Source organism: Oncorhynchus nerka, linkage group LG14 (assembly GCF_034236695.1).
Source record: "Oncorhynchus nerka isolate Pitt River linkage group LG14, Oner_Uvic_2.0, whole genome shotgun sequence".
Lineage (NCBI taxonomy): Eukaryota > Metazoa > Chordata > Actinopteri > Salmoniformes > Salmonidae > Oncorhynchus > Oncorhynchus nerka.
The window spans coordinates 74,305,204-74,319,648 of NC_088409.1; the positions used below are offsets into that span (position 1 = coordinate 74,305,204).

Consider the following 14,445-nt stretch of genomic DNA (forward strand, 5'->3'; position numbering starts at 1 on the left):
TTATTCTGGAGCGGTTCACAATTCACTCAATGGTGCAGAGTTAACAGCCCAACTAGCAAGATTTGGGTCTCAGCTTTTATAACCTTTTGTCTACGTGGCAGTTTAGCGAATGTGTAAGAGCCTAATGGGAACATAGTAACAAAACTGGCATTGTCACTTGTTTGTAAGCTATCTAGCTGCTGCTGCTCAAGCTAGCCTCTGGTCTCTCCATATCTCCACACAGCTGTGCTCTTGAAAGATACAAAAAGAACAGGATGGACCAAAAATTGTGGTCACTCTCAGACGGCCCTTTGTCTTTGGCCGCGTGACTAAGATACACAAGAGTGGAAGAACACTAGCTTCTTCTTACATGACAGAAACATGACAGTGGGAATGTACAGGTTTAAGGCTTATACAGCGTATGTTCATAAGAGTTTCTCATTTTCCCACCATACAACCATTTCAGGTTGAGCTAGCTACAATCCGCAGCAGTCAAGTGAACCTGCATTAGAAGCTGTAAAAGCCATCTTTAATGTCTGTCTCTCTCACAGACCTAACTTACTGTATCACTGTTGGACTTTCCACAGCAAATCGACAGCCTGATTCACAGTAACCTGTCAGACATTGTGGTGGAGCTGTTGATGACCCTGTATGAAGGGGCTGCTACTGAGGAGGGGGGCAGAGGGGACCTGAGAAGGTTCATAGGGTAATGTTCACTACACATCACTCCACAACCACCCTTACTTGCATTCAGAACCTTTTCATTGACTGTGATGTTAATATGTTCTCTGTAGGGAACTGGACCCAGCCCCAAACCCACCCTATTTCAGCTCCTATGTCATAAAAGCCACACTGGACTATCTCAGCTCGTGTCACAGTGCCAATCTCAAGTCCCTGGTGGCCATTTTATCCAAGACTCCGGTAAAATCCTCTCCTGCTCTCATCATTGTATTGCAATGGCTGTAAAATGTTGTTACACAATGGAACAGAATAGGGCTTTACAAAGTTGAGTGGTTTCGTGAGCCCAATTTTTCAAAACGTTTAATCTGGAAAGGAATCCGGATTCTGTGATCCTCTTGTGTTGTTATTCTAGATCTCCATCCAGAGGATCCTACTGGCGGTGTGTCAGAAGGCAGCTGAGACGATCAATGCCTACGAGAGGCACCGCATCCTGATGATGTACCACCTGTTTGTCAGCCTGCTGCTCAAGGAGGTCAAGGACGGCCTGGGGGGAGCCTGGGCCTTCGTCCTCCGAGACATAATTTACACACTCATCCACCACATCAACAGCAGGTTAGGGGTAAACGCACACACACACACACACACACACACACACAAAGTCTGCTGCTCACACACAGATCCAATGGAGTGACTCATCATTTTTGCTCTCTCTAGCAGTTAACTGTTTTTCTGCCTGTTCTTGTTTTCTGACAGGCCGGCCCAGTTGGACGAGGTGTCCAGCCGTAGTTTCTCCCTGTGTTGTGACCTACTGACCTCTGTGTGTCGCACGGCCGTGCAATTCTGTGACGATGCTGTGGAGAGCCACCTACAGGTTATCGTTGGTACTCTCACTGCCCAGGTGACAACCCAACTTGCTATCTCACAGCAGGTAAGACATGGTTGTATTACCTGGCCAGTAGACTATTTATATGACAAATAATAATTTGCTCCAAGTAGGTATTACCCTGTTTATTGTTCTCTTTTTCCTTCTCTCTCCCCTCTCTTCTCGCTCTTTTTTTTCTTTCTCTCTGTTGACCTCTCTCTCTCAGGTGCTCAGTCTGTTGAAGTTCCTGGTTGTAGAGAGTCAGGACAAGCTGAAGAGTGCCATCCAGAAGTTAGAGCCCTTCCCAGACCGACCTGAGTTCAGAGAGCTAAGGGCCGTGCAGCACACACTGAAGTACAGCACAGGGAAATTCACTCTCAGACAGGTAAGGACACCCCCTTCACACACAGGGCACAGCACACACCCTCTAACCACTCATGTATGACCTCTACAGCTGATTCACACTTCTGTCACACAATTGCCACATCCCATGAGCCTCTCTGTGTCTCGTCCACAGGAGATAGCCCACTTCCTGTCTGTGGCTTCCTGTGACTCCCTGCCTCTGACCAGACTGGAGGGGCTGAAGGACCTGAGGAGACAGCTCCACAACAACAAGAGCCAGATCAGACCACTGCTGAGAGAGTGCCTCGGTCAGAGAGGGGGAGGGCTACTGTAGTCTAGATATGTTACCAGACCCATGTATCTGTGTGTGGGGATGAATGTGTTAGTTTGCCCTTTTTGAATCCTATCTCTGTACCTCTTCATTCTAGCGGACCCTGCAGAGAGTGTGTTGGTGCTGCTGGTCCTTAACCTACTACAGCTCTGTAAGCTAGCAGCCAATCACCCTGGAGGAAGAGACATCTTAGGTACGTATGGTTACTACAACCTCATTGTTGGCACTGCGTATGTTTCCTCTCTCAGCCCAAGAAAGCATCAATAATTGTTTGTGTGATAGGAAGTAGTTTCTTAGTCTTTTCCTTGACCATGTGCCTATGTTTTTATAGAGGCTGCAGGGAGCTGTCTGGGAGAGCTGGGGCCTGTGGATTTCTCCACCATCGCTCTGCTCCATGGGAAGGACCAGCTCAATGCCAGAGCTGTATCACTCTTCCCTTCAGTGGAACCACAGTGGCTCTACATCACCCTGAACTGCATCAACAACGCCCTCACACACCACTGGTACATCATACAGGGGTCTACGCTGACATGTTTTCAAAGAGCACATTTGCTCCAAAGTTGAAAAATGTAGGTTTAGAATTTTAGAAAAATATTATAGGTATAAATGATAATTGCCACCAATTACAAAATACATTTTTTTAGGGCCACTGGTGCTCCCAAATTACAATTCCAGGTAGCACAGTAAAATATTTAGGAGCATAAGCGACCAGCAGTTTAGAGCCCTGCCATATACTGTATCTAATGGCCCTAAAGTACTTTCCTACTAATTCAACACTGAATTTAGCACAGGGAAGTAGCCACTGTATTGTCATATGGTTTTCATATAGTGAGTGTGTCTTGACATGCTGTCATGTTTTGTGGTCCCATGTGTTCTTGTGTCAGTATTGAGGTGAGGCAAGCTGCTGTCCAGAGTCTGAAGGACATCTTGGCCACTCAGGCTGGAGCTGACTTCTGGGAGATCCATAAAGACAACCGTGACCCCATGCTGGCTTACCTCAACCCTTTTAGGTCTACCAAGAAGAAGGTTGGGCAGACTTTAAGACCTGAAATATCACATCCTCGTATGTGTGTCTGAATTTCGTAGTGTGTGAATTTGTTTGCATACATATATGTGTCGGTGTGTGTGCGTTAATTATCCATTCACTTGTGCAGGTGGTCGGGATGAGTGAGGAGGTGAGCTTGGTGGCTAGGGAGCGGCTGGAGAGCCAGGACCTGTGGGTGCCTGAGGCTGGCGGCCATAAGGCCTGGTTGAAGATGCTCTGCATGGTTCTGCTGGACAGTGGAGGGGTCAGGAGTGAAGCTCTGCTGCTTTCCCGGCCCCTGTGTCTGGTGAGGGCATGGCTGTTATATCTCTAGGCCAGCACTTGTGCTAATGCTAATTTCTTGTTCAGTTCATCTCTCGCTACGCCGTTGTAAACACATGTTCAATTTCGGCTCATCTTTCCAGTCAGATATCCCTGTCTCTAACCCCTATCCTTTCCCATGTGTTCAGGTGAAAACAGACTTCTGCCAGAGGGTGCTGCCGCTCATCATCCATGACATCCTGCTGGGGGACTCTGACGGCTCCTGGAGGAAGCTCCTCTCCACACACATCCAGGACTTTTTCACCAGCTGTTTCAGTCGTGCCCGGGCCTCTAGCCGCTCCACCACTCCTCTCCCCTCAGACTCTGGTGGGTTTTACTCTCCATCTCTCAACCTTTTTCTCTAGCTCTCTCTCTTTCTCTCTCCCTTTTTCTCTCCCTCTCTTTCTAGCTTTCTTTCTTTAGCTCTTTCTCTCTCTCGCTTTCTTTCTCTCTCTCGCTTGCTCGCTGTGTATGTTTGACTTTAGACATTTCTAGTAGGTTTTTCTCCTGAAGATCAGGTCATTACAGTGTTTTTTATCATCTCAGCAGGAGAGTCGGACATTTCCAACCAGGGTCCGTTGGATAAGGCCTCTCTGCGCACCATGCTCTCTGTCATTAACTATCTGAGGCAGCAACAAAGACCTCTAGGATCTGATAGGTTTGTAGATGCATTTGCTCTTATCTTCCTGACCTGTACGACTATAAAATCTACTGCACCCCTCTCTTTGTTAGGTGGTACGGTGTTTGATGCTGTTGTTGGTTCTAGTAACTTGTGTGGTATGGTGTTTTGATGCTGTTGTGTTGGTTCTAGTAACTTGTGTGGTACGGTGTTTTGATGCTGTTGTGTTGGTTCTAGTAACTTGTGTGGTACGGTGTTTGATGCTGTTCTGTTGGTTCTAGTAACTTGTGTGGTACGGTGTTTGATGCTGTTGTGTTGGTACTAGTAACTTGTGTGGTACGGTGTTTGATGCTGTTCTGTTGGTTCTAGTAACTTGTGTGGTACGGTGTTTGATGCTGTTGTGTTGGTTCTAGTAACTTGTGTGGTACGGTGTTTGATGCTGTTGTGTTGGTTCTAGTAACTTGTGTGGTACGGTGTTTGATGCTGTTGTGTTGGTTCTAGTAACTTGTGACGTACGGTGTTTGATGCTGTTGTGTTGGTTCTAGTAACTTGTGTGGTACGGTGTTTGATGCTGTTGTGTTGGTTCTAGTAACTTGTGTGGTACGGTGTTTTGATGCTGTTGTGTTGGTTCTAGTAACTTGTGTGGTACGGTGTTTTGATGCTGTTGTGTTGGTTCTAGTAACTTGTGTGGTACGGTGTTTGATGCTGTTGTGTTGGTACTAGTAACTTGTGTGGTACGGTGTTTGATGCTGTTGTGTTGGTTCTAGTAACTTGTGTGGTACGGTGTTTTGATGCTGTTGTGTTGGTTCTAGTAACTTGTGTGGTACGGTGTTTTGATGCTGTTGTGTTGGTTCTAGTAACTTGTGTGGTACAGTGTTTGATGCTGTTGTGTTGGTACTAGTAACTTGTGTGGTACGGTGTTTGATGCTGTTCTGTTGGTTCTAGTAACTTGTGTGGTACGGTGTTTGATGCTGTTGTGTTGGTTCTAGTAACTTGTGTGGTACGGTGTTTGATGCTGTCGTGTTGGTTCAGTTTGATGCTGTTGTGTTGGTTCTAGTAACTTGTGTGGTACGGTGTTTGATGCTGTTGTGTTGGTTCTAGTAACTTGTGACGTACGGTGTTTGATGCTGTTGTGTTGGTTCTAGTAACTTGTGTGGTACGGTGTTTGATGCTGTTGTGTTGGTTCTAGTAACTTGTGACGTACGGTGTTTGATGCTGTTGTGTTGGTTCTAGTAACTTGTGTGGTGCGGTGTTTGATGCTGTTGTGTTGGTTCTAGTAACTTGTGTGGTACGGTGTTTGATGCTGTTGTGTTGGTACTAGTAACTTGTGACGTACGGTGTTTGATGCTGTTGTGTTGGTTCTAGTAACTTGTGACGTACGGTGTCTGATGCTGTTGTGTTGGTTCTAGTAACTTGTGACGTACGGTGTTTGATGCTGTTGTGTTGGTACTAGTAACTTGTTTGGTGCTATTGTGTTGGTTCTAGTAACTTGTGACGTACGGTGTTTGATGCTGTTGTGTTGGTTCTAGTAACTTGTGTGGTACGGTGTTTGATGCTGTTGTGTTGGTTCTAGTAACTTGTGACTGTTGTGTTGGTGTTTGATGCTGTTGTGTTGGTTCTAGTAACTTGTGTGGTACGGTGTTTGATGCTGTTGTGTTGGTTCTAGTAACTTATGTGGTACGGTGTTTGATGCTATTGTGTTGGTACTAGTAACTTGTGACGTACGGTGTTTGATGCTGTTGTGTTGGTTCTAGTAACTTGTGACGTACGGTGTCTGATGCTGTTGTGTTGGTTCTAGTAACTTGTGACGTACGGTGTTTGATGCTGTTGTGTTGGTACTAGTAACTTGTTTGGTGCTATTGTGTTGGTTCTAGTAACTTGTGACGTACGGTGTTTGATGCTGTTGTGTTGGTACTAGTAACTTGTGTGGTACGGTGTTTGATGCTGTCGTGTTGGTTCTAGTAACTTGTGTTGGTTCTAGTAACTTGTGTGGTACGGTGTTTGATGCTGTTGTGTTGGTTCTAGTAATTTGTGTGGTACGGTGTTTGATGCTGTTGTGTTGGTTCTAGTAACTTGTGACGTACGGTGTTTGATGCTGTTGTGTTGGTTCTAGTAACTTGTGTGGTACGGTGTTTGGTGCTGTTGTGTTGGTTCTAGTAACTTGTGTGGTACGGTGTTTTGATGCTGTTGTGTTGGTTCTAGTAACTTGTGTGGGACGGTGTTTGATGCTGTTGTGTTGGTTCTAGTAACTTGTGTGGTACGGTGTTTGATGCTGTTGTGTTGGATCTAGTAACTTGTGTGGTATGGTGTTTGATGCTGTTGTGTTGGTTCTAGTAACTTGTGTGGTACGGTGTTTGATGCTGTTGTGTTGGTTCTAGTAACTTGTGTGGTACGGTGTTTGATGCTGTTGTGTTGGATCTAGTAACTTGTGTGGTATGGTGTTTGATGCTGTTGTGTTGGATCTAGTAACTTGTGTGGTACGGTGTTTGATGCTGTTGTGTTGGTTCTAGTAACTTGTGTGGTACGGTGTTTGATGCTGTTGTGTTGGTTCTAGTAACTTGTGTGGTACGGTGTTTGATGCTGTCGTGTTGGTTCTAGTAACTTGTGTTGGTTCTAGTAACTTGTGTGGTACGGTGTTTGATGCTGTTGTGTTGGTTCTAGTAATTTGTGTGGTACGGTGTTTGATGCTGTTGTGTTGGTTCTAGTAACTTGTGACGTACGGTGTTTGATGCTGTTGTGTTGGTTCTAGTAACTTGTGTGGTACGGTGTTTGGTGCTGTTGTGTTGGTTCTAGTAACTTGTGTGGTACGGTGTTTGATGCTGTTGTGTTGGTACTAGTAACTTGTGAAGTACGGTGTTTGGTGCTGTTGTGTTGGTTCTAGTAACTTATGTGGTACGGTGTTTGATGCTGTTGTGTTGGTACTAGTAACTTGTGTGGTACGGTGTTTGGTGCTGTTGTGTTGGTTCTAGTAACTTGTGTGGTACGGTGTTTGGTGCTGTTGTGTTGGTTCTAGTAACTTATGTGGTACGGTGTTTGGTGCTGTTGTGTTGGTTCTAGTATCTTGTGTGGTACGGTGTTTGATGCTGTTGTGTTGGTTCTAGTAACTTGTGTGGTACGGTGTTTGATGCTGTTGTGTTGGTACTAGTAACTTGTGTGGTACGGTGTTTGGTGCTGTTGTGTTGGTTCTAGTAACTTGTGTGGTATGGTGTTTGATGCTGTTGTGTTGGTACTAGTAACTTGTGTGGTACGGTGTTTGGTGCTGTTGTGTTGGTTCTAGTAACTTGTGTGGTACGGTGTTTGATGCTGTTGTGTTGGTTCTAGTAACTTGTGTGGTACGGTGTTTGATGCTGTCGTGTTGGTTCTAGTAACTTGTGTTGGTTCTAGTAACTTGTGTGGTACGGTGTTTGATGCTGTTGTGTTGGTTCTAGTAACTTGTGTGGTACGGTGTTTGATGCTGTTGTGTTGGTTCTAGTAACTTGTGTGGTACGGTGTTTGATGCTGTTGTGTTGGTTCTAGTAACTTGTGTGGTATGGTGTTTGATGCTGTTGTGTTGGTTCTAGTAACTTGTGTGGTACGGTGTTTGATGCTGTTGTGTTGGTTCTAGTAACTTGTGTGGTATGGTGTTTGATGCTGTTGTGTTGGTTCTAGTAACTTGTGTGGTACGGTGTTTGATGCTGTTGTGTTGGTTCTAGTAACTTGTGTGGTACGGCGTTTGATGCTGTTATGTTGGTTCTAGTAACTTGTGTGGTATGGTGTTTGATGCTGTTGTGTTGGTTCTAGTAACTTGTGTGGTACGGTGTTTGATGCTGTTGTGTTGGTTCTAGTAACTTGTGTGGTACGGTGTTTGATGCTGTCGTGTTGGTTCTAGTAACTTGTGTTGGTTCTAGTAACTTGTGTGGTACGGTGTTTGATGCTGTTGTGTTGGTTCTAGTAACTTGTGTGGTACGGTGTTTGATGCTGTTGTGTTGGTTCTAGTAACTTGTGTGGTACGGTGTGCCACTCTAACTTCTGGTTGGAGCTGAACTACCTGGAGGTGGCCAGGGCAGCCCAGTCCTGCTCAGCCCACTTCACAGCCCTGCTCTACTCTGAGATCTACGTCGACAAGATCAAGACTAACATGGAGGAGAACCGCAGGTACACTACACATGATGGGAGATACTGATGTCTCTTATGTCTTTCTTGTTCTGTGTTGTTCTCATCGTTCTTTACCTCTGCTTACAGAAATCCGGCCAGAGTGTCGCGCAGAATCACATTTGATGAGAGCAGTCAGAACTTCACCATCTCCAGTCTGACAGAGGAGAGTGTGAAAGACACTGGTATCAGTCTACAGGTAGAGTTGATTTTGCAATTAACCTTTAGTGTTGTTGTCTAATGCATAGCTCCGTACTATCATTTCTGTACCATGTCTTAGGACCTACTGATTGAGGTGTATCGTAGTATTGGGGAGCCAGACAGTCTGTATGGGTGTGAAGGTGGGAAGATGACCAGCGCTCTCACCAGGTGAACTTTGTTATCCTATTTTTGGTCTATCTTGGATATTCAAAGTTTTGTTAGCTGAGAATTCTCTTTTTGTGTGTCTGTTTTGTAGGATTCGGACCTATGAGCATGAGGCGATGTGGGGAAAGGCTCTGACCTCCTACGACCTCCACTCCAATCTTCCTGATGGCACACGGCAAGTAGGCATTGTGGAGGTAAGCAGAAACTTGTTTGAACTCCAAATCTGTATCGTCTCTGTCTGTCTGTGTAAACCATTGTTGGGGACAGATGACAAAACCTAATGCTGCTTGTCCAATGGTCCCTCAGGGTCTGCAGAACATTGGTCTGAGCAGTATCCTGGCCACCTACCTGCGGGGTCTGGAGAGTGAGGGGGTGGAGTGGGGGGCGGAGCTAAGGGAGCTAAGGTTTCAGGCCGCCTGGAGGAACATGCAGTGGGACTGTGACCTATCAGAGAGGTAAGTGGAAAGGGCCTCGGGTTGTGACTTATCAGACAGGTGAGTGAGAGGGGCCTCAGGACTGTGGCCCATAGGAAAGGTGAGTGGGAGGGGCCTCTGGAAGACAAGGGGTATGAAAGTAAGGGTTCCTGAGGTGGTATTTTAGAAGGTGAAGAAAATATTGCTAAATGGATTGACATGTGCCCTTGGTGTCTTGCCTTCTTGCTTGTTTCAGGAATGAGAAATTGAACCCTGGCTTCAACGAGTCAGTGTTCTGCTCCTTGCAGGCTTTGAGAGACAAAGAGTTTTCCACATTCGACCAAACTCTTAAATATGCCAGGTAAAACAAGGTTTCCCTCATGGAAATCAACTATCTCTCAGCCATCAAAATATCACCACACAAACAACTATACTCATTGAAATGAATTGTGTGTGGCATCAGGGGCAATGAGGTGGAGGAACTGTGCAAAGGCAGTCTGGAGGCAGTGTCCTCTCTCTACCCTGCTCTACGGAACCTCCAGAGGATCAGTGAGCTGGAGAGCATCCGACAACTTTTCTCCAAGTATGATCTTCCTTCCCAGCATGTCAACATCGCTAATTTCAAATATCTATACAGTATAGAAAGTGTATTTTATATTTGATTTGAAACCCACTGTGTCTCATACCTCAACACAATGCACATCCACAAACCTAGAGATTTTGTATTTTTTATACATGTTTTATTTGCACACAATAAAAAAATACTAAACACTATGATGGTTTAAAAGGTAAACAAAAAGAACATGGGAGACTGTTACGGAGGAGTGTAAATGCTTTTTTTTAGGGTGCGTCATGTTGTATTGTATTGTTGTATGCTTTAATGATGTAATGTATTGATTGTTGCTGCCTTCTTGGCCAGGTCTACCTTAAAAATAGTCTCTCGGTCTCAATGGGCTTTTCCTGGTTAAATAAAGGTTCAATTAAAAACCCCAGGGGGACTTGTAGGCTCCTCCCTCTTTCAAATATTATACAAAAAACATACAAAAAACACGATCAGATTTTTTATAGAGTGCAGGGTTTTGATACTTCAATCTATTAGGTAATACAAGTCATGTAAGTTATATTTCCCCTGGCCTGTGGCAGGCCCCTGACCGACGTAGGCCTGGCCGAGGTGTGTTCCCATTGGCAGCAGCACTCCCAGCTGCTGGTGGACAGTGACTTTACGCTGGTGGAGCCCATCCTGGCCCTGCGCTCCGTGGCCCAGGAGACCCTAATCTCCCAGGAGAGAGACCCTGAAAAGAACAAGTACCTCAGCACTGTCCTCACCTCCCACCTCATGGAGCTCTGCCAACTGGCCCGCGCCGCAGGAAACACACAGGTAGACTAGAGCTCAGCGCTCACCGTGGGGGTGTTTCATACGTGTATAGGGTTTATATAGTGTGTTCCACATGTATAGTGTGTCTACTCTATACGTAATAGGAGGAGAATGAGTGCACATGTTTTTTATGGTCTGGATTCACTCAGCACTCCTGACCCATTTACCAGTATGTTCTCTTAAATATTGCAGCACAACATGCATTTGCATTGGTCTCTATGTGAGTGACTATATTGGTCTCTATGTGTGAGTGACTATATTGGTCTCTATGTGTGAGTGACTATATTGGTCTCTATGTGTGAGTGACTATATTGGTCTCTATGTGTGAGTGACTATATAGTGCACCCCTGTGCCCGTCTCACCGCTCTGCCCTTTTCACCCCTGTGCCGTCCTCACCCCTCCCCAGCTGGCAGAGCGGGCGGTTTTCCAGATGAAGCAGCATGGCGGAGGAGGGAGGCGGGGCTCCACAGCGTCGTCATGGCAGCTGGAGGAGGCCCAGGTGTTTTGGGCGAAGGGAGAGCAGGGTCTTGCTCTGGGGCTACTGAGACAGATGATCCACACTCTGGAGGAGCAGGTCAGTGGGAGTCAGTCTAGATGTTAACTTCTTATGGCTGAGATCGTGTTAACGGGATCGATATGATAAGAGCGTCTGCTAAATGACTTAAATGTAAATGTAAATATGACAGCAGCCAGTGAAAGTGCAGGGCTCCAAATTCAAACAACAGAAATTTCATAATGAAAATTCCTCAAACATACAAGTATTTTACATCATTTTAAAGATAAACTTGTTAATCGCACCACAGTGTCCGATTTCAAAAAGGCTTTACGACGAAAGCACACCATCTGAGTATGTTAGGTCAGTACCTTGTCACAGAAAAACACAGCCATTTTTTCAGCCAAAGAGAGGAGTCACAAAAAGCAGAAATAGAGATAAAATGAATCATTAACCTTTGATGATCTTCATCAGATGACACTCATAGGACTTCATGTTACACAATACATGTATGTTTTGTTCGATAAAGTTCATATTTATATCCAAAAATCTCAGTTTACATTGGAGCGTTACGTTCAGTAATGTTTTGCTTCCAAAAACATCCGGTGATTTTGCAGAGAGCCACATCAATTTACAGAAATACTCATAATAAACATTGATAAAAGATACAAGTGGTATGCATGGAACTTTAGATAAACTTCTCCTTAATGCAACCGCTGTGTCAGATTTCAAAAAAGCTTTACCGAAAAAGCACACCATGCTATAATCTGAGTACAGCGCTCAGAGACCAAAACAAGCCATACAGATATCCCCCATGTTGTGGAGTCAACAGAAGTCATAAATAGCATTATAAATATTCACTTAGCTTTGATGATCTTCATCAGAATGCACTCCCAGGAATCCCAGTTCCACATTAAATGTTTGTTTTGTTCGATAAAGTACATAATTTATGTCCAAATACCTCCTTTTTGTTCGCGCCTTTAGTTCACATATCTAAATTCACGACGTGCAGGCCAGACAAAAAGTTTTTAAAATTCCATTACAGTTCGTAGAAACATGACAAAAGATGTATAGAATCAATCTGTAGGATGTTTTTAACATAAATCTTCAATAATGTTTCAACCGGAGAATTCCTTTGTCTTTAGAAATGCAATGGAACGCAGCTACCTCTCACGGGAGCGTGCCTGACTGAGCTCATGGCCTTCTGGCAGACCTCTTACTCAATCAGCTCTTATTCTCTCCTCCTTCACAGTAGAAGCCTGAAACAAGGTTCTAAAGACTATTGACATCTAGTGGAAGCCATATGAATTGCAATCGGACCAAATTTACAATATCTTGGTTTGGGAAAGAGTTGAAAAACTACAAACCTCAGATTTCCCACTTCCTGGTTGTTGTTTTTTCTCAGGTTTTTGCTTGCCACATAAGTTCTGTTATACTCACAGACATCATTCTAACCGTTTTAGAAAGAGTGTTTTCTACCCAAATATACTAATAATATGCATATCTTATTCTGGGCCTGAGTAGCAGGCAGTTTACTCTAGCAGGCAGTTTAAGCTAGAGCTTAATTTTGTTCCTCTGTCTTGGCCAGGTTAACGTTAACCCTGCCCTGGTGCCGGTGTTCACGGAGTGCCTGAGGCTGTGTGGGAACTGGCTGGCAGAGACGTGCCTGGAGAGCCCTGGGGTCATCCTGGAGAAGTACCTGGAGAGGGTAAAACTAAGGCCCATATAATATAATCCACTCCTTGGGCACAGTTGATCTATAGTGTGTGACTGTCTGGGTCTGTGTGTGTGTGATTGTCTGTGTGTTTGACCTCCTGTAGGCAGTGGTTGTGATCGAGGGCCATGCGATAGGTTCAGACACCAAGCTGCAGAGCCAGAGGACGCAGGCCTTCCTGTCCCTGGCCAGGTTCTCAGATGCCCAGTACCAGGGCATTGATAACTACATGAAGTCATCTGAGTTTGAGAACAAACAGGCTCTGCTGGAGAAGGCCAAGGAGGAGGTGGACTTGATGAGGGAGCGCAAGGTCAGCACCAACAGGTCAGACACGAACTCACAGCAGATGAGAACACTGTTAATCTGTTGCGACGAGCCATCCCGGATCCGGGATCGTGAATACAGCCTCAAGCTCATTACCATAACACAACGTTAACTATTCATGAAAATCGCAAATTAAATTAAATCAATATGCTAGCTCTCAAGCTTAGATTTTTGTTAACAACACTGTCCTCTCAGATTTTCAAAATATGCTTCTCAACCATAGCAAAACAAGCATTTGTGTAACAGTATTGATAGCTAGCGTAGCATTTAGCGTAGCATTTAGCATTAGCATTCAGCAGGCAACATTTTCACAAAAACCAGAAAAACATTCAAATAAAATCATTTACCTTTGAAGAACTTCAGATGTTTTCAATGAGGAGACTCTCAGTTAGATAGCAAATGTTCAGTTTTTACAAAAATATTATTTGTTTAGGACAAATCGCTCCGTTTTCTGCGTCACGTTTAGCTACGAAAAAACCTGTATCCAGGATTGTGTAAATCTATCCGCAAGCTCATTAGCATAACGCAACGTTAACTATTCATGAAAATCGCAAATGAAATGAAATAAATCTATTTGCTCTCAAGCTTAGCCTTTTGTTAACAACACTGTCATCTCACATTTTCAAAAATATGCTTCTCAACCATAGCAAAACAAGCATTTGTGTAACAGTATTGATAGCCTAGCATAGGATTATGCCTGACATTCAGCAAGCAACATTTTCACAAAAAAACAGAAAAACATTCAAATAAAATCATTTACCTTTGAAGAACTTCGGATGTTTTCAATGAGGAGACTCTCAGTTAGATAGCAAATGTTCAGTTTTTACAAAAAGATTATTTGTGTTGACAAATCGCTCCGTTTTCTCCATCACGTTTGGATAAGAAAAAAAACGAAAATTAAGTCATTAAAACGCGAACTTTTTTCCAAATGAACTCCATAATATTGACAGAAACATGGCAAACCGATGTTTAGAATCAATCCTCAAGGTGTTTTTCACATATCTATCGACGATAAATCCATCGTGGCAGTTGACTTTCTCTTCTGAAGAAATGGAACGGCGCATGGACCTAAAGATTACGCAATAATTTCGACACAGGACACCGGGCGGACCCCTGGTAAATGTAGTCTCTTATGGTCAATCTTCCAATGATATGCCTACAAATACGTCACAATGCTGCAGACACCTTGGAGAAACGACACAAAGGGCAGGCACATTCCTGGTGCATTCACAGCCATATAAGGAGACATTGGAACATAGCGCCTTCAGAATCTGGGGCATTTCCTGTATGAAACTTCATCTTGGTTTCGCCTGTAGCATTAGTTCTGGGGCACTCACAGATAATATCTTTGCAGTTTTGGAGATGTCAGAGTTTTGTCTTTCCAAAGCTGTCAATTACATGCATAGTCGAGCATCTTTTCATGACAAAATATCTTGTTTAAAACGGGAACGTTTTTTATCCAAAAATTAA

At 44.3% G+C, this 14,445-nt stretch overlaps 1 protein-coding gene across 4 annotated transcripts in view; it reads left to right on the forward strand.

Annotated features, from left to right (window-relative positions):
- Positions 1–14,445, forward strand: part of atm (ATM serine/threonine kinase) — a 42,993-nt gene that overhangs the window by 20,889 nt on the left and 7,659 nt on the right. For 2 of the 4 annotated variants that reach the window (XM_029681187.2, XM_029681189.2), the window contains exons 27-49: positions 567–685; positions 774–900; positions 1,073–1,272; positions 1,414–1,588; positions 1,749–1,907; positions 2,040–2,172; positions 2,293–2,388; positions 2,527–2,698; positions 3,080–3,221; positions 3,350–3,526; positions 3,690–3,867; positions 4,087–4,198; positions 8,135–8,293; positions 8,381–8,489; positions 8,571–8,659; positions 8,748–8,850; positions 8,963–9,111; positions 9,326–9,430; positions 9,533–9,652; positions 10,213–10,447; positions 10,851–11,018; positions 12,526–12,645; positions 12,758–12,975. In XM_029681187.2, coding sequence (XP_029537047.1) covers positions 567–685; positions 774–900; positions 1,073–1,272; positions 1,414–1,588; positions 1,749–1,907; positions 2,040–2,172; positions 2,293–2,388; positions 2,527–2,698; positions 3,080–3,221; positions 3,350–3,526; positions 3,690–3,867; positions 4,087–4,198; positions 8,135–8,293; positions 8,381–8,489; positions 8,571–8,659; positions 8,748–8,850; positions 8,963–9,111; positions 9,326–9,430; positions 9,533–9,652; positions 10,213–10,447; positions 10,851–11,018; positions 12,526–12,645; positions 12,758–12,975 — 3,365 coding nt within the window. The remainder of the gene's footprint in view (positions 1–566; positions 686–773; positions 901–1,072; positions 1,273–1,413; positions 1,589–1,748; positions 1,908–2,039; positions 2,173–2,292; positions 2,389–2,526; positions 2,699–3,079; positions 3,222–3,349; positions 3,527–3,689; positions 3,868–4,086; positions 4,199–8,134; positions 8,294–8,380; positions 8,490–8,570; positions 8,660–8,747; positions 8,851–8,962; positions 9,112–9,325; positions 9,431–9,532; positions 9,653–10,212; positions 10,448–10,850; positions 11,019–12,525; positions 12,646–12,757; positions 12,976–14,445) is intronic. The other 2 variants (XM_029681188.2, XM_029681190.2) reach the window with 2 other exon arrangements.